General features: G+C 39.4%; 1 protein-coding gene across 7 annotated transcripts in view; it reads right to left on the bottom strand.

The window, feature by feature from the left end:
* Window positions 1-415: 415 nt before the first annotated feature.
* Window positions 416-18,144, bottom strand: part of nhsl1a (NHS-like 1a) — a 52,298-nt gene continuing 34,569 nt past the window's right edge. For 3 of the 7 annotated variants that reach the window (XM_059520512.1, XM_059520516.1, XM_059520511.1), the window contains exons 3-9: window positions 9,763-9,881; window positions 9,207-9,281; window positions 8,411-8,597; window positions 7,796-7,927; window positions 3,993-7,124; window positions 3,174-3,297; window positions 416-1,315 (exon numbers count right to left, since the gene is read on the bottom strand). In XM_059520512.1, coding sequence (XP_059376495.1) covers window positions 715-1,315; window positions 3,174-3,297; window positions 3,993-7,124; window positions 7,796-7,927; window positions 8,411-8,597; window positions 9,207-9,281; window positions 9,763-9,881 — 4,370 coding nt within the window. In that variant the 3' untranslated portion in view covers window positions 416-714. Of the gene's footprint in view, window positions 1,316-2,103; window positions 2,138-3,173; window positions 3,298-3,992; window positions 7,125-7,795; window positions 7,928-8,410; window positions 8,598-9,206; window positions 9,282-9,762; window positions 9,882-18,144 lie in introns of all 7 variants that reach the window. The other 4 variants (XM_059520514.1, XM_059520515.1, XM_059520513.1 and 1 more) reach the window with 3 other exon arrangements.

The raw sequence follows: 18,144 nt of genomic DNA, 5'->3' as shown, positions 1-18,144 counted from the left end.
ACTAACTGAATAACTTTCTGTAGGGTCCCATCTCTCTCATTGCTCTAACTGAAGATTGTTGGACACAGATGAAAATAAATGAAGAATGTAAAGGTGTGTAAATTATAAATATTTTAAATCAGTCTCTAAACACTTCTTAAAATTCAATTTAATCACCACACTCATTCTTTAGCAACTTCACCATTAACAGTCATGTGCCACCCTTCAAACTTATCATGCTTGATAATGCCAATAACGTCTTTAATGCCACCTCTTCCACGAATGTGATCTGGATGTGGATTCTGTGAATTCAGACTTTAAGTGCTCACTTTGGTCGAGTCTTCCATTGTCACAGAGACAGAAACACATCAGCATGGACCAATCAAAACAAAATCCCTCAAAAACATTCTACTTCCATTCATTCTTCCATACATACATTTCCTTATTAACCTGCATACAGCAAGCTAAGAACATTCGATTCAACAAACCAGTAACCCTCTGTTATTATCACATTTTTTAGAACACTAATGTTTTATGTGAGAGAAAGCTTTCACTCACATAAAAGAGCAAAACTACAGTTTACAGTACTTCCCCCATTCCCCCGTCTCCCTTATTCCTTGGGAACTGCAATTGGCCAGCACAAGCATGGCCTTCCAGTCAGAGTTTAGACCTCTGTGGTCTTCATATTGAATGGACAGCTATCTTTTACAAGCCGTTAGGTTTGAGTTGACAGCCCTAAGTGCTGCCTTGAGCACAGACCGTGCTGCTGGAGGAAATGGGCAGGGCAAAATGACTCTCAGCGCTAATGCAGCAGTCTGTAGACTCGGCCATCTCTCCTTCTCTTTCGCAGATGGCAGTCATTGGCCCACTGGGAATGCGACTACGGCTGTTGTACCGGCTACTGGCTGCAGAAGGTGGTGTGCGTGAACGCCCATATTTTAGGGTTGTTAGTCCAGTGGTAAGACGGGGCAAGGCTCCCTCTGTACGTGCCCACTCTTCATATGCTCTCCTGCTGCTTGTTGGAGAGGTGCACAGTCCGTCAGATTGTGCATGCTCTGAATTAGCCCTCTGAAAACGGGGGTCTGTGCATTTGAGAATCTCAGTGGCTGACATGCGGAAGCCGGATTCTGAGCGGCTGCCCTTCTTCAGAAGCAGAGCTTTAAAACTGTCATTGCTCGTGGATGAGCGCCGCAGATTGCGCTGAATGGAGCCGGTCTGACGTGGAAATGATGTTAGACTGGGGCCAGAGCCTGTTGGAGTGACAGGTGGGGACGGGAGGAAGTTACAGCAGCGTTCCTCTTCAGAGTCGCCACGGCCCAGTACCTTCCTCTTTGACCTGTGGATTAACAGACAGCAGGACAGGTTCTCAGGTAAGACTTTGGCACGGTTACTGCATGTCTTGCTGTTGATGTTGTTGGTAACATGCGTGTAGAAATTCCATATGTAGCTTTTTTTAAATCTATAAATAAGTGAAAGTGCAACTGTCATTTGTTTCAGGACTGGAAACAGATGCCACGGTCTACTTGGATAAAAATGTTGGAAAATATTATTTTGAAGGGATTGTTATCTGATAACAGATAACTAAATACTACTACTTTTAGTACTTTATTGCTTGTATTATCTTGTAGGAGTTATGGTTAAAGTTACGGTAACAGTAACTTTGCATTTAAATAATTCCTTATCTACCATCCTGCTTCCTTAAGATTCAGAACATCATATTCCCTTAAGGTTGTTTAATCTGAGCACTTGGATGTTAGCTCTTTCTAGGCATTAAACTTTGATTCACACAAATTAATAATGACAAAACTTCTAAGAATAACACTGCACCATGTGCTTTTTAGTTCTGTCCTACAACACTATGACAGTCATACCAGAATAATCTTCCCAGCTCTGTTTGCTTACTTTCAGGTTGGTTGAAATACATTTAATCGTAACTTAACAAAGGGTGTGACACCACAATACAAACACTGTGAAGCAGAGCTTGGGGATTAGAGAGGGCAAAAAAAAGAGATTGATCAATTCTTGTAAAGGAGCTACTAAATTATGGGTGTAATCTGACTCTAGCCAAACTACAAGGAGACAACAGCATCCAAAGACTTGATTACTTGCCAGTCCAATCCACACCTGTAATTTGATGTTCATGTTCTGTCTGCGCAGACTGCTCCAGATGACACGTTTAGACAAACGATTCAACACAAATGCATGAACACATGACACAACTCTAATAACAATAAAATTGAATGATTAAAAGATCCCATCTTGTCATAAAAGTCGGAATCATAAAATTTGTCCAGACCATCCAAGATACCAGGGTCATTAATAATTCAATTCAAAGAAATACTAAAATGCATTCTATAGAACTTTGCATCCGCCAAATAAAATAATGTGTTTGTGTAAATTCAAAATATCTATAATAGTATATTATTTCTTAAAAATTAAATTATTATTATTAAGTATTATTATTATTATTATTGATTCTGATGAAAGAATGAATAGCTTCACAGACTGATTCACCTATTATCATCATGGTTGTGTGCATGAAAATAAATTAAAGTATTAAAGCTGAATTAAAATGTAAATAATTAATATAAGTGTACATAGTTGACTTTAATTTTTAATAATGCATTCGTTTTTTCCGAATGAATAATCCATACACATAACATCTATACACACTATATTGAGTATTTTATTTTGTGATTTTTCTGTGGCATAAATAAATAAAAATCTATTTAATGGCTAAATTTGGCTAATATGTGGGGAAAAGATATAATTAAATCCTCTTCCTGTAATTATTAGTCAGTTCTGAAAATCTCAATTTTTCTCAATCCTGTTTATTAGACAAAAACAAAGTTATTTTGATGATCTGCTCACTAATCACATTAAAATGAATTGGCTAAAAAAATTAGTGAGGATTAAATATTAAATACAGGTCAATGCAAATGTAATACAATGCTTTTCATGCAAATGTATAAAACTTATTAATACTGAGTAGTGCAAGAGAAATTATCCATTTACAAGTAAATTATCCATTGTGATGGTACATATCACGATCTATCAAAACTTTTAAACTACATTACCTTTTCAAGCACAGCCCACAGCAGTTTTATGCTTTAAAGCATATTTATCCAAATAACATTTTACTTATATGCATAATGCAGGCTCTACTGGCTAAATAAAAGAAAACATCACATTACCTATGAATGGCAGCAAAGAGGTCCTCTGTAGTACGGGGACGAACAGGCGTCACCATCTCCCCCACAGCCTCTCCGTTAGCGTTAATGCTAGATGCGCTTTCAGTGCTCGAGTCAAACACGGCACCTACAACCCACACATAAACACTCAGCTTACCTCTCAAAGTGAGAAGAAACAATGGAGACTGAGCCTACACTGACTGAAAATCAGAAAGGCATAAAACCCATGCTGCAACAGACATTTTCTGCTCCTTAAATTATTCAAACTCCTTTGGTAGTCCTGCTGTTGTGCAATAACTGCACTTTAGTGAGCACTGCAGAGGCTTGAGATATTATAGTCTAAGCCCGCTAACCATCACAGACTCAAGGGCTCTCATTCAACTTTCTTATCTGATTCAAGGGTAAATAGTTATGTAATGGATAAAAGGAATCATAGAGTTCTATTCATTCCTGTAGCACATAAAGCAGGACCTGTGTGGGTGGTAATGAAGAGCATCCACTCTGCTTCACTCACAAAGGGGGATACATGTGAGGGTTGGAGGGGTGTTGATAGAATTATATTAAACCAATTTACTTTAACTTTTCAGAAGATAGAAAAATGATCAAGATCATTGGGGCTATATAATACAGAACGTATAACCTAATAAACATAATATTATCTGGTAATTCATGCAAAAAAATGCAGCTTTGCAGATGGATCCAATGCTGATAGTGAATTTAAATGCATTATCAAATGGCACAATCATTGTTTGACACACTAAAGTGATCCTCCATACACAGAAACTTTCTTTCTTTTAGGCAAGTAATAATATAAGCCCTTACCATTTTCTTCATGGTCGTCCTCTTTAAAGCTGATGGATCCCGAGCTGCTGCTTGAACCATCATCTGATGTAGTTTTATCATCACAGAGCTCAAAGTCCTTATCACTCAGGCTGAGGTCATGCTCATGAAGAATGAGATCAGAGAGTTGCAGGTCTTGCAGACTGCTTGATGACAACTCACTGCTAAGAGACTGTCTGCCTTTGACCACAGGGGTTGAAGAGTCTGAGTCACTCTCTTCCTCAACCTCTAGGTCCAAAGGAATTGCTTGCATATTAACTGTATTTTTCGAGGATGTGCCACTCAGTTGCCCTGACTCAAGAATTTCTTGCGCTCCATGAACCTTTTGAAGCTTGAGTCCATGAGAGACAGGTGGGTGCATAATGGGTGATATAATAAGGGAAAGACTGGGTTTCTTAGATGATATAGGAGGCTTCTGTTTCAGCTGAGAACTTTGAGAAGAAGCTGAGGAGTTTGTGCATTGCAGAAGCTCATGGGAAGATAAAACTGGAGATGTCTCAGAGAGGTGCACTAAAACATTCTGGCCAGTATTCCTGACATGTTCATCTGGGCCAGGAAGTAAAGAACCAGTTGATACCTCAGGGAAATCTTGTAGAAATTTGCTAACTAAATATTCATGTTCGGATGCATCCATACCATTTTCTGACTGACTATCACAGAAGGCAGTCCCTGTTTGATCTGTAGTGTCACTTTCCAGGGACTTTCCTAAGTTTGTTTTAAAACGGTTATGTGCTTGGTCATCAAAATCATCAAAACTGACTGATGTTAAAATATCTTCTTTTTGCATGAGCTTGACAGGTCTTAGCTGCACCATCTGAAGAGCTTGGGCAGTGATTATTGGTCTCTGAGTCTTCTCTTGCTCTTCAGTGTGGTTGATGTTAATTGCTTTTTCAATTTCCACAGCCTTCTTAAATGTAGGACAACTCTCTGTGTTCAAAATGGCTGCTGTTTGAAGACCCATCTCAAGTAATGGTGGAGGAGGAGGAGGTGAAGGAGGTGGAGGACTTTTTATACCTCCATTGCTTGACAGAGATTCAGAGATCTTTGGTGGGGGAGGGGGGAAATCAATAGTGTCAAAATTTTCAGATGTTTTGGATGAATCTGAAAGTGAATTATGTCTCTCTTCCAAGTCAGAGGATAAGTCGGGTAGAAAAGGAAGAGGTGGGGTTGAGTCTACCATAGCTGCTGTTGGAGAGCAAGAAGCAGGGCTGGGTGATTCACATGATGTAATGGTCATGTCAGGTAGAGGTGGAGGTAGCGGTATGTTTCTGATGGAATCTGAGGTGTTAGAGGACAAGGATGTAGAGGAGGAAGACACAGAAGACCGCAGGGAGGACTTTCTTTCAGGCACTTTTGGTTTCAGCTTCCCTGCAGGTGATTTTGCTCTTATTAGAGAAGTAACTGGGGTGCCTGCAGTCGGAGTGTTGGACTGACTTGAATAACCACTTGATGGTGATGTCAGGCGATGAACCTTGTCAGGTGATGAGGCCAATTTTGACTGAATCCCACTACTGTTGCAGTGGGACGATGGGAATCCGATGTTGTAGGCTGCGTTGCCCATGATTACTTGATTCTCCTCAGTGCTTGCAGATCTTCTGATTTGGGAGGAGAGACCCTGGTCAGACCGTGGACCTTGGTAATCCATGTAGAAGTCCCACGACTCTGCATAGTCTGAGCGCTGACTGCTGCTATCACTGTGTGTAGGTGTGACCGGACAAACAGCAGCTGGTGCAGACATTCCACTGCTTGCTGCACTTATGGTGCTCTGGCTTCTGGGTCGGAGTACCCAAGGGTCTTCAAACCCATTGCAGGGTGCCTGTTCAGAGCAAGTTTTTAGGTTAAGCTCTAAGGATTGCTGGAGACTAGAAATCAACTGCTCACTAAGGACCGAACCATTGTGGTGAGTCTTCCTCTGAGGTTTGCGCCTTAAGGAATCAGTCCTTGCTGGAGGGAGTGGGGGCTTTTTGGCTTTCCGCAGGGAAATGCTGCGAGTCAGGGAGCGGTTGCTGTGCAGACTTGCACGATCCCCTTGACTGTGGTGGTCCTTGCACTCATACAAACTGTGCCTTGCATCTCCCGCTTTATTGATGGAGTCATGACTATGCGACTTCAAACCGGAGTCCAGGTGCATGGAGCTGTAGAATCCTTCATTGTCAACAGAAAACAATGAGTTTGAGTCCATCTTGCTGGTAGAATGTTCCTCACTGGTGTATACATGGCTGACAGATGAGGAGCAGCTTGAGGTGACCTTGTCTTTTGGAGAAACGTCATAAGTCCACTGGTCAGTGGTTAGAGTGCTGCAGCTTTGATTGCTGCTCTCCGAGAAGTTGGAATCCCTGCGGACACAGTTACGACTGCCGCAGTTTCTGCCATCAAGTGTGCTGCACTGGGACTCCGTCTCTGTGAGGATGCTTGTACAGAGGGAGGTTGTGGATTCATAACAGGAGGAGACAGCCGACAATGAGGCATCAGCAGTACTAAACAACTGGGCTGAAGATTGAGGTGATTGCATCTGATTATCCTCTGTTCTTTTGTGTCCGTAAAGAATGGAGTTCTGTAGTGCACCACTGAGACTGAACAAGCTTGGGCTATTATTTTTATCAGAGCCTTGGTCATTTGGATTTTCAGCAAGTTTGGGGCTGTTTAATGTACTGCTTCTGGAATCGGACAGCATATGCAGTGATGATGAAGAACCATGCTGCATGTCAAACTGGTAGGACAAGGAGCTTGTAGAGCCAGAATTTATCCTGTAGGGGGAGCTGGTGTACTTTGGTTCACAGTGCTGATGCACGATGTGAGAACCTTGGCGTGGCAAACTGTGAAAGCTCTGATCACTGTCATTAAGCTGAGTGTAACTGATATCATTACAGTCACTCATGGTGGAAATGCTGCTTGAGGAGGAGACGCTGGCCATTTGGGCAGCAATTCCATGGCCTCTCTGTGCTCTGATTCTGCGTACTGAGGGAGGAACAATCTTCACCTCTTCTGTTTGGCAGCTGGAGTCACGGGTGTTTAAGCATCTCAGGGTGGAGTTTACGCTTCCTACTCGACTGAGGGTGGAGTACTGATCTGCCATACACATAGAGTGAATTCTGTCATCTTGTTCTTTATTTGCTGTAAGAAAATAAGGAATGAGAATTACAGATATATGGTGTATGTTTACACTTGATTGTCTTTCTTAATACATATACATATATATATAAAAATGATTGTAGTTAGAATATAGTAATTTAATATACAGGATATAGTATAATATAAATATTAATCAGTAAAATAAATAATAATTCACTAAAATCAGTGATAATTCAGAAAAAAAAAAAAAAATATATATATATATATATATATATATAATTTAAGGTTCCAACATGTACTTAAAGATGCATTCAATAATTTTGTATTTATTTTTTGTTAACATGACATCTTGGACCACACTAACACCTAGTGACATAAACACTGAAACATGTTTATAAAGAAAACTTTAAGTACCAATGCCATAGCACAAATTCTATACTGGCAGACAGATTAATTCATTTCCAAAAGTGAAAATGTCCAACAATGGGGATGCCAGCCCCTAGGAGGTGACATTCAATGTAAAATAAAACAGCTTTTATTAGATTACTGATATGACTGGACAAATTTTTGGTTTGAGGACATACTTTTTGTTAAAGGAATATTAATTCCTTCATGTATAAAACTTCTAATAAAGTGAGTGAGTGCACCCTTTACATTGTTTGAGAGTGGTGCAATGTACTGTATAGGATTGCAACAATGAATAGGAATCACACCTAGTTCAGTCTGGATGTTGTCAGGAACTCCTGTTATTGTCTTTCTTCTTTGCACCCTCTTGGGTCTTCGTATTATGGTATCAGTATTTGCTGCAGAGCGACGGAAACTGGCCTGACGATCAAAGTTCTCACCTAAAGATGTAACAACAGAAGTAAATAAAATAAAACAAAATTTTGTTTACATAATATATGTGTGTGTGTACTGTTTATATTATGTATAAATAAATACAAACATGCATGTATATATTTAAGAAAAATGTTGTTTATATATTCAATATATACAGTATATAATATAAAATATAAGAATATAAGTATATTAATGTATATACGTTTTAATATTTTGAAAATATATACAATGTGTCCGTATTTATATATACATAATAAATATACAGTATACACACATGTAATTTACAAACTTTTATTTTGGATGCAATTAATCGCGATTAATCATTTGACAGCAAAATTTTAATATTGGTCTTATTTAAATTATTATTATCCAACTGTACAAAATAACTGTTTACTGAAAATATATGTGATTATCAATGGAATAGTTAAGAACACCTCACTAAAAACATATTATTACAAATTATATTTGATATTTAACAATGGATTTACCTGTAATGTTGATGGGAATGATATCAGTGGCCACCGACTGGGCCTGCAGTTTCATCTTCTCCTCGGGAGTGGGCAACGGCAAACAGCTGGTCCAGCTTCTCTGGATGTCCATGTCATGTTCCAGCAGAGGGGTCTGAGGAGGCATCGAGTACACAAGCTTCTCCTCTTCATTAGGTGACTCTGAATCCTGCGCACAACACAAACAGACTGATTTAATGAGGTCAGGCTTCGGTGAATGCCAAGTGATAGGTATTGTCTGATATTTGGTCATTTTTATTGTTAATTCAGTCAAGTGCTTTCCAAAAAGAGCAAAGTAAAAAAGACTCTTGAAGTGCATTTCCCTCCAGTAACGTCGTGTGACTGAAATATTTCTCTGAGCAATAAGCCCAGAGGAGCCCTGAATGGAGGAGAGCTACTGTTTAAATTATTCATGCTAATTTGAGATCAGTGTTACAGTCAGTGTATTCAACCATAATGTGTCTCGGTACTTTTTTTTTGTTTTTTGCAAAAGAGACAACTTTGATTCTTTTGTCCTGCTTTGCATAACCACTTATTATAAATTTGCAAGACTGCTTGAGGGAAATACACCATCTAATTATGTATTAATGTCTAATTTGTGTAATCTACCATACTCAATGTCATTAGGTCTTTGAGGTGAAAAGACGCTCACGGCGGGTGACTTGCACTAGTAGGTTCGGTTGTATATGAAGGTGCTATAAGGACTTGTTAGGATCTGAAGCCACCTTTCACAAAGCACAGCGCTACCACTGACTAGCAACTGCACTGAGAGGGGTACCTTTCTGTTCCAAGATCTCAAATGACAGCAGAGAGAGAGGCAAGACTGAGATAGGCAGTCTAGGACTTTAAACCGCTTGGTGGGAGGAAAGACAAAATTGTAAATAAAAGAACAAAACATGACCAAGTGAAGGGAGACATTACCTTTATTTAGGATTACAGAATGTGGAATAAATATTTTCTAGTTCTGCTCATTGTAGTGCTGGACTAAACAGATAGCATGCAAACAGCCACTAGGGGGCAGTGCAGAACAAGTGACCCGAATCATGTCTTCAAGTTGAGTATTTAGGAGAAAAATGGGCCTTTGTCTGTTTCATGCACATATGAGCATACATTAGCACTCATTATAATACAATACAACAGTTCATTATTTATTGGACTACATAACCAAAAGCATTTTCACTGACAGGATTTTGGTGATAAAATGGTGAAACTGATTATAAATGGCATGACATACTGCATAGCCAAACTAAATAAAGTTGTTTTTCTAGCAGCAGCATGCATGTTAATTTAAAGGGAAGGACTGTGATTAAATTTGTGTCTAAGGTTAGGTTTACCTTCTTTTTCTTCTCTGTCTTCTCCTCATCCAGGTGCACATTTTCACAAAGGCTGGTTGCAGAGGTTTGGGAGTAGTACTGAGAACTGCGGAATCCATCTTTCCTGAGCTTGTCACACTCTGGAGAGTTAAACATAACCATCCAATCATTAACAATTTGTAGTGTTAATGAGTCTGTAAAGACTATTAAACATATCACAGTCCTATAGCAAGAATTTCAACATTAATTCATGCTTGTTGTGCACAAGCAGCTCAAACTGATATTTTTTTTAAATAATAGAGGCAATAAAATCAAATATTTATTTCCTTCAGACAAAAATCACCATGTGGAGAACTAAATGAAGCAATAAAAGTAAAAAATGCATATTTCTTAGAAAAAACAGCTGCAGTGCACATGTTCTGTAAGTGGAAGGACTAGTCATCAGCAGAATTTAAATAAATGAAATGCATAACCGTTTTTGAGAACAATGGAAAGAAGATTTCACATAAGGCTGAGGACTCTTGTATAACACTCAGCAAATTACTGAACAACTGCAGAGCCACAGTGTCCTTTTGCACTCAGTCCAGAAAGGTGAATTAGAGAATGATAGACTGTGAACTTATGCTCTAGTGAAAGTATGGCAGAACAATAGATAGATAGACACATAGATAGAGAGAGAGAGAGAGAGAGAGAGAGAGAGAGAGAAAGATTTCTGTCACTAAGAGCTCCAGCCAAATAAAAGAGTAGTGTCTGTTTTTACTGTAGGACTTTAGAAGTACTGTAGGAGTTCAACCTGAATATGTCATAACTGACTGTTGGGTTATGGATGGCCTGCAGAGTTGGGGTCTTCAACTCCACCTAATGCTGCTGACATTATTCATTTATTTCAGCTGATCACCTCCTTTGGCACTCTCATAATGAGCGCCTGCTGAGAAACGCTATTAGCTACTCTCTCTCTCCCTTTCTTGCTCTCTCTCTTCTGTCTTTATGCAGAGCTCAATGTAATCATCTTCCTGCAGTAGCACATGATAAGACACGGCGCCTTATCCAGCGTAGCTTGCAGTTTACACAAAATGCACAATATATCAGCTGGTTACTGTGTTATAATCTATAAATTGTAAACAGAGCAAATCTTGAGTCCTACATTTGCTTTACTTTCACTTAAGAAGGCCTAGTGAGAGAAACGGATTACTTCAGGATATAAACTGATCATTATTATTGATTTTTTTTTTAAAGAAATCAAATTTTAGGCACTACAGACAGATGTAAATAAATATATTTACATATATATACATACATACATACATAGTTTTACAAAGATATTAATAATGCATAGAGGATGGTAATAATCTTATATGTATATTGTGCACTGAACAGGTGATTAGACACTTCAGACCTGCACAAACCTGCAAAATCAGCAAGCCTGCAAACAACATATAATGCAAGTAGGAACAGCTTATCCTGCATTCTTAATGTATATTAATATTTCTCACACAAATGCTGGACAGAGATAAGAGGTTCATTTAAAATACATGAATTATAAAACACATCACTTTACCCAGAAATAAGCTGTGTTTCTCTGGCTGCGTTTTATGAGAAGCACATTATTATAGTATATAACAGTAAGGACTCTTAAAATAAGTCAATAATTATAATTAACTGTGATTAATTAGATAATAATAAATAAACAAATAATTAGAGCTGTGATCAGTGAGTAGAGGCTAGTACAGTTTATTATGTTAGTAGCTAAAAGAGTGAAGGATAGACAAAGAGTTAAAGAAAGAGAGTATAATCCTTAAAGGGTTAGTTCACCCAGATAGCAAATTTATGTAATTAATAACTTACCCTGATGTTGTTTCAAACCCGTAAAACCTCCGTTTATCTTTGGAACACAGTTTAAGATATTTTAGATTTAGTCCGAGAGCTCTCAGTCCCTCCATTGAAACTGTGTGTATGGTATACTGCCCATGTCCAGAAAGGTAAGAAAAACATCATCAAAGTAGTCCATGTGACATCAGAGGGTCAGTTAGAATTTTTTGAAGCATCGAAAATACATTTTGGTCCAAAAATAGCAAAAACGACGACTTTATTCAGCATTGTCTTCTCTTCCGTGTCTGTTGTGAGAGAGAGTTCAAAACAAAGCAGCTGGATATCTGGTTCACGAACGAATCATTCAGTTCACCAATCGAACTGAATCGTTTTAAACGGTTCGCATCTCTAATACGCATTAATCCACAAATGACTTAAGCTGCTAACTTTTTTAATGTGGCTGACACTCCCTCTGAGTTCAAACAAACCAATATACTGGTATAATGCATGCACTCAAACAGTACACTGACTGAACTGCTGTGAAGAGAGAACTGAAGATGAACACCGAGCCAAGCCAGATAACGAACAATAGACTGACTCGTTCACGAGTGAAGAACCGGTTGCATCGGTTTTCGGATCACCAGTAGTTCTTTCGGACAGTTCGATTCAATAAACCGGTTGAAGAAAACGGTTCACCGGTTCTTTTGCGCTCGATGTATAATGGCGTCATTTGCGATGATTGCCCTTGATTCAAGCCTGCGGTTTACCTACGCTCATAACACTAGCTAAGAATCAGTTCAGAATCACTCACCAAAAGAACCATTTCAGTTCAGACGCCTTGTGTGTCGGTCTGCCTCACGGCGAATCACACATGCGCAGTATCATCAGCTCCTCGGTTCACGAATCGGACGCGTCTGACATTCTTCTTCTTCTTCTTCTTTTAGAGTTTAACTGGCGGTTGGCAGACCAACTTAAGGTGCATTTACCGCCACCTACCGGATATGAGTGTGGTCGTCGAGAATAGTCAGAGGGAATTATTCACCTATGCGCATTCCTACGATATAAATATTTACATATTAAATTCGGTAGAACAACCCCGTATTTTTGAGAAACCTCATAACTTGATTTTTAACACTTTTAGATACATCTCCTAATAGATTAACTAAAGTAAGCGCTTTCCCTTCTTTATATAGGACTGATGTTAAACAACTACGCTCTTCCATGTAATTATTACACTCTATTAGGACATGTTCAGCTGTTTCTGGCTGTCCGCAATAATCACAAACTCCTGTCTGATGTTTCCCTATACGGAACAAAGATCTATTGAGACCTGAATGGCCAATCCTTAAACGTGTCAACACTGCCTCTTCTCTCCGACTTCCATCCCTAGATCTACCCCCTCCCACATTTCTTTGCACACAGTAAAGATGTCTGCCAGTGTCATTACTATCCCACTGCTCTTGCCACATCCCAATCACTTTTTCCTGAATAATAGATTTTCCTTCAGCTTTGCACATAGGGACATTGATGTTAACCACATCCAATTTCAAGGCCTGTTTAGCTAGAATATCCACCTCTTCATTTCCATCAACACCTACATGGGCAGGGACCCAAACAAACTGAACACAAACATTCTCACTATGCAGCTGAAACAACATATGGTATATTTTGTATAATAGATCTAGTCTGCATGACTTTCCAGTTTTTATGCTCAATAATGCAGCTTGACTGTCCGAGGCAACTACTGCTCTGTTTATGCCCCCAATACAACTCATAAGCAACCAATTAAGAGCTAAAACAATGGCAGTGAGTTCCACAGTATACACTGAAAGATAGTCAGATGTTCTTCTTTTAATTTTGATGTTATACTGTGGAATACTCACTGCCGCTCCTGTTCTGCCATTGTTGGGATCTTTAGACCCATCAGTATACAGTACAAGGTGTTCTTTAAACTGCTCAAAATAATTTTGAACAACAAGCCATTCTGGGGTACCGCTACTTTCCTTTTTCAATGCCAGTTGTAGCTGCAAGTCCACTACTGGCATAACAAACATCCATGGAGGTATAGATGAACATGGTACAGTCGAACTGAACTTAAATTGCATCAGGCCTACATTCTGGGCTTTAATATCTCCAATCCACCCAAAGCTATAGTAGTTAGACTTCTGATGTTCCCAACAATCCTGCAACACAGCTTTTGCTGGGTGAACACAGCTATGACCCTGGAGATTGACCCAGTACGCATACATTAGCTTAACTCTCCTTAACCGCATCGGAAGTTCTCCAGACTCAACCTGCAAAGCAGCAACAGGAGACGTTCTAAAAGCTCCACAGCAAATACGCAACCCTTGTGATTGTTCTCTGTCCAACCTAATTAAGTGACTTTCAGCTGCTCCCATATATGATAAACAGCCATAATCAAGTGAAGACCTCATGAGAGACTGATAAATCCTCAACAATGCTCCTCTTGCAGCTCCCCAGTTCTGACCAGACAAACACCTCAACAAATTATTAACTTTTTTACACTTACTTTGAACATACTCTATATGCTGCTTCCAGGTAAGTTTCTCGTCAAATATAACTCCCAAAAACCTCACAACACTCACCTGTTCCAACTTTTGTTCATAAAGTTTTAATGTAATGTCTTTATGTCGTCTTGAAAAACAAATAACTTGAGTTTTAGTAACAGACATTCTGAAGCCCCACTTATTAGCCCATTCCTCCACCACCACAATTGCATCCTGCATCTTCTTTCCCAGGTACTTTAGATTACGTCCCCGCACCCAAAGGGCTCCATCATCTGCATATAAAGACTTGCCTATACTTCCGTCAATTCTATCAAAAATGTCATTTATCATTATGTTAAAAAGTACTGGACTGCAGACGCTCCCTTGCGGTGTACCGTTCTCTACAGCATATGTACTAGAATATGCCGTGCCAACTCTAACCTCAATTTCTCTTCCAAATAAAAAATCCAGTACCCAATTATAAAGCTTACCTCCAATACCAAGTTTCTCAAACTTCATCAACAATCCCTCCTTCCACAACATATCGTAAGCTTTCTCTATATCAAAGAGGACAGCAACCACTATTTCTTTGTTTGTCTGGGCTTTTCTCACTTCTGACTCCAAACATAAAATTGCATCCATCGTATTTCTTCCCTTACGAAAACCACTTTGAAAAGGACAGAACAAGTTTTTACTTTCCATATAATATGTCAGCCTATCTGTTACTATTCTCTCCATCGTTTTCCCTAACTGTGAGGTAAGCGCAATGGGCCTGTAATTAGAAGGGTCAGTTGCACTCTTACCAGGCTTCAGCACTGGCACTATAACTGCCTGTTTCCACCCACCAGGAATCCTTCCTGTTTCCCAAACCAGATTGAAAAGCTTCAGGACAACATTAAGAGATCTGTCAGTTAAATGTCCAAGCATAGAGTAGCAAATACCATCCTTGCCAGGTGTAGATTGTTTCACATTATAGACAGCCTTCTTCAATTCAAAAATTGAAAAAGGCATATCAAGATCCCGACTTGTGATTCTTTTCCGAACAATAACTCCTGGATTTTCAGCTAAAGCCTCCTCTCTACAGCACTTTACAGTATCTGACAATTTCTCAGAACTGTGTACTTTAACTAAAGTCTCCACCAACAACTCTGCTTTTTCTTTATTACTAACAGCAGTCTGCCCATTACAAAGCAAAACAGGCATAGAATGATTCCTTTTTACACCATTCATTTTCCTAACAACTCCCCATACATCTGACAACTTAGTTTCTCTCCCAATAGTATTACAATATTCCCTCCAGAAAGCCTTTTTTGCAGCTCTAACAGTCCTTCTAACAACAGCCTGTGCTCTCTTATACTGGACTAAAGCCTTAAGTGTATGATTCTTCCTTACCTGCTTAAATGCCTTACTTCTCTGTTTAATTGCAGCACTACACTGCTCATTCCACCATGGTACAGACTTTTTAACTCCTCTTCCACCAGTCTTTGGGATTGAAACCTCAGCCACCTGAAGAATATTAGACACAAATTCAGAGTTAAATAATTCCACATCCTTCAAACACCTTTCATCTAATTCACCACACTTCCTCTCAGCTAAAACTTGAAATAATTCCCAGTTGGCTTTATCTAACCTCCATCTCGGTACCCGCACTTCGTCTTCTTTAATTACATCAATTCCAACTGTTACAATTATAGGGAAGTGATCACTACCCATAGGTAATTCACTTAACACCTCCCATGATGTAATACCTGCCATTCCACTCGATATAAATGTTAAATCCAAATAACTCTCTGTGTTTCTACAACAATCATATCTTGTACCTCTACCATCATTAATGCAAACAAGCGAATTCAATTCAAGGAACTCCTCAATAATCACACCATTTGCATCTGTATTCAGGCTTCCCCATAATACATTATAAGAATTAAAATCACCGCACCACACTATCTTTCCTTGACTCTGTCCACTTACAGCACCTAGGTCCTCAATACTCAACCTCTTACTAGGATTATAAAAATTAACCACTGAAACTTGATCATTACCTATCCAGATTTTAACAACTACTGATTCATATTCCTGCCCCATATTTTCAACTTTATACCTCAGACCATCTTGAACAAATGTTGCTACTCCCCCACCTTGTCTATCCTTCCTATCATTTCTTATTGCTGTGTAACCTTGAATAATAAAATCTAACTGAGGTTTGAGCCATGTCTCCTGAATACATATTATATGGGGCCTATCTTCCAAATCAGAGATGTACTTCTTAAACTCTTGACCATTACTAATGAGACTTCTTGCATTCCACTGGAGGATAATTATCATGAGACAGACGGTACACCACTCCATGTTTGAGGTTGGGATGAAAATTGACTCTCATTTAATCTCTCTTCCACTAATTCCCAGCTAGTATTTTTAAAACCGAGGTACTTCTGCGCTGCTTTTACAATTATTTGAATTTTTTCCGTCTTCCTTTCAGCTTGAGCAGTACAATTAATAATCTCTACCATGAACAAAACAAAGTTATCTTTTCTCATGAGAAGAGTATCTTCTTTGATCTTACTGCATCCTTGACAAGCTGAACTACATGCCTCTACAGCCATTGTTTTGTTCACCTGTACAATTGGCTGAGCAGGTACTTTCCTAGCCGCTTCCGCAAATGAGACCCCAGTTTGGATTTTAACCTTCTGTACTTCTTCAGCTCTTTTGCTAACTGTACATCCCCTATAAGCTGAGCTATGCTCACCTCCACAGTTACAACATTTCAAGGCAGCTCCTTCCTCACACTTCCCATATTCATGATCCCCGGCACATCTCCCACACCTCTGCTTCCCCTTACATACTGCTGCGACATGTCCAAACTTTTGACATTTAAAACATCGAAGTGGTGGAGGGATAAACGGCCTAACACCATAACTCATGTAACCAACACAGACTTTATCTGGTAGAACCCTCTCTTCAAACTTCAACATGACTGAAAAACTATCACTCCTTTCCCCATTTCTGTTCATTTTTAGTCGTCTAACTTCTACAACCTTCCCTCCCGATACATTGGATTTAATTTCTTCGACTGGGACTTCAGGTGGAATGCCTGTAATGACCCCACGCAAATACTTTCCACTGTCAAGCAATTTTCCACTTACATTTTCACCCAAAACTTTACTCAAACTGAGTGCTCTCTCTTTGTGTTTGGCATCATTACAGATGATTAACAAAGACCCGTCCCGCAAGACTTTTGCACATTTCACTTTTCCAACCAGTGTGTTAATCTCTTTTGTAAGCTTAACCGGATTCAACTTACTAAACGACTCGCCCTCTTTAACCAATTTCACAACTACTTTAAACTCCGTTGCTACTTCTACTTCTCCTGCACTGTGTACCTCAGCTTTATCAGACTGAGACGATTCAGTTAACTTTCTAGTCTTTTTACGTTTTCGCCTAACTTTCTGAGTATGCCATATACCATCTTTTTCATTTTCCCCGCCACCGGCACCTACTTCCATTCCGATTTCACTTCCTGAAACATCACTTCCCTCTGCCATCTCTCCGACCATCCACTCACTGATCCTGCAGCCTTCCTCAATGGTAAGCAGTGTGCGTTTCTCCACCCGTCTGACAAAAATGGAGTAGGAGACGCGCCGCTCCCACTGAGGAGCGTCTTCTTACGGAGCAATCCACCCGCCGACGCGTCTGACAGAAACGGTTCTTGACTCATGAATGAGTCAATGTTTGGTTCGTTATCTGGCTCGGCTCGGTGTTCATCTTCAGTCCTCTCTTCACAGCAGTTCAGTCAGTGTACTGTTTGAGTACATGAATTACTCCGGGATATTGGTTTGTTTGAACTCAGAGGGAGTGTCAGCCACATTAAAAAAGTTAACAGCTTAAGTCATTTGTGGATTAATGCGTACTAGAGATGCGAACCGTTTAAAACGATTCAGTTCGATTTGGTGAACTGAATGATTCGTTCGCGAACTGGATATCCAGCTGCTTTGATTTGAACTCTCTCTCACAACAGACCCGGAAGAGAAGACAATGCTGAATAAAGTCGTCGTTTTTGCTATTTTTGGACCAAAATATATTTTCGATG

This window comes from Carassius carassius, chromosome 32 (assembly GCF_963082965.1).
Source record: "Carassius carassius chromosome 32, fCarCar2.1, whole genome shotgun sequence".
Lineage (NCBI taxonomy): Eukaryota > Metazoa > Chordata > Actinopteri > Cypriniformes > Cyprinidae > Carassius > Carassius carassius.
Note: the sequence above shows the minus strand (reverse complement) of the source record. Positions and strands in the feature narration are given on the sequence as shown.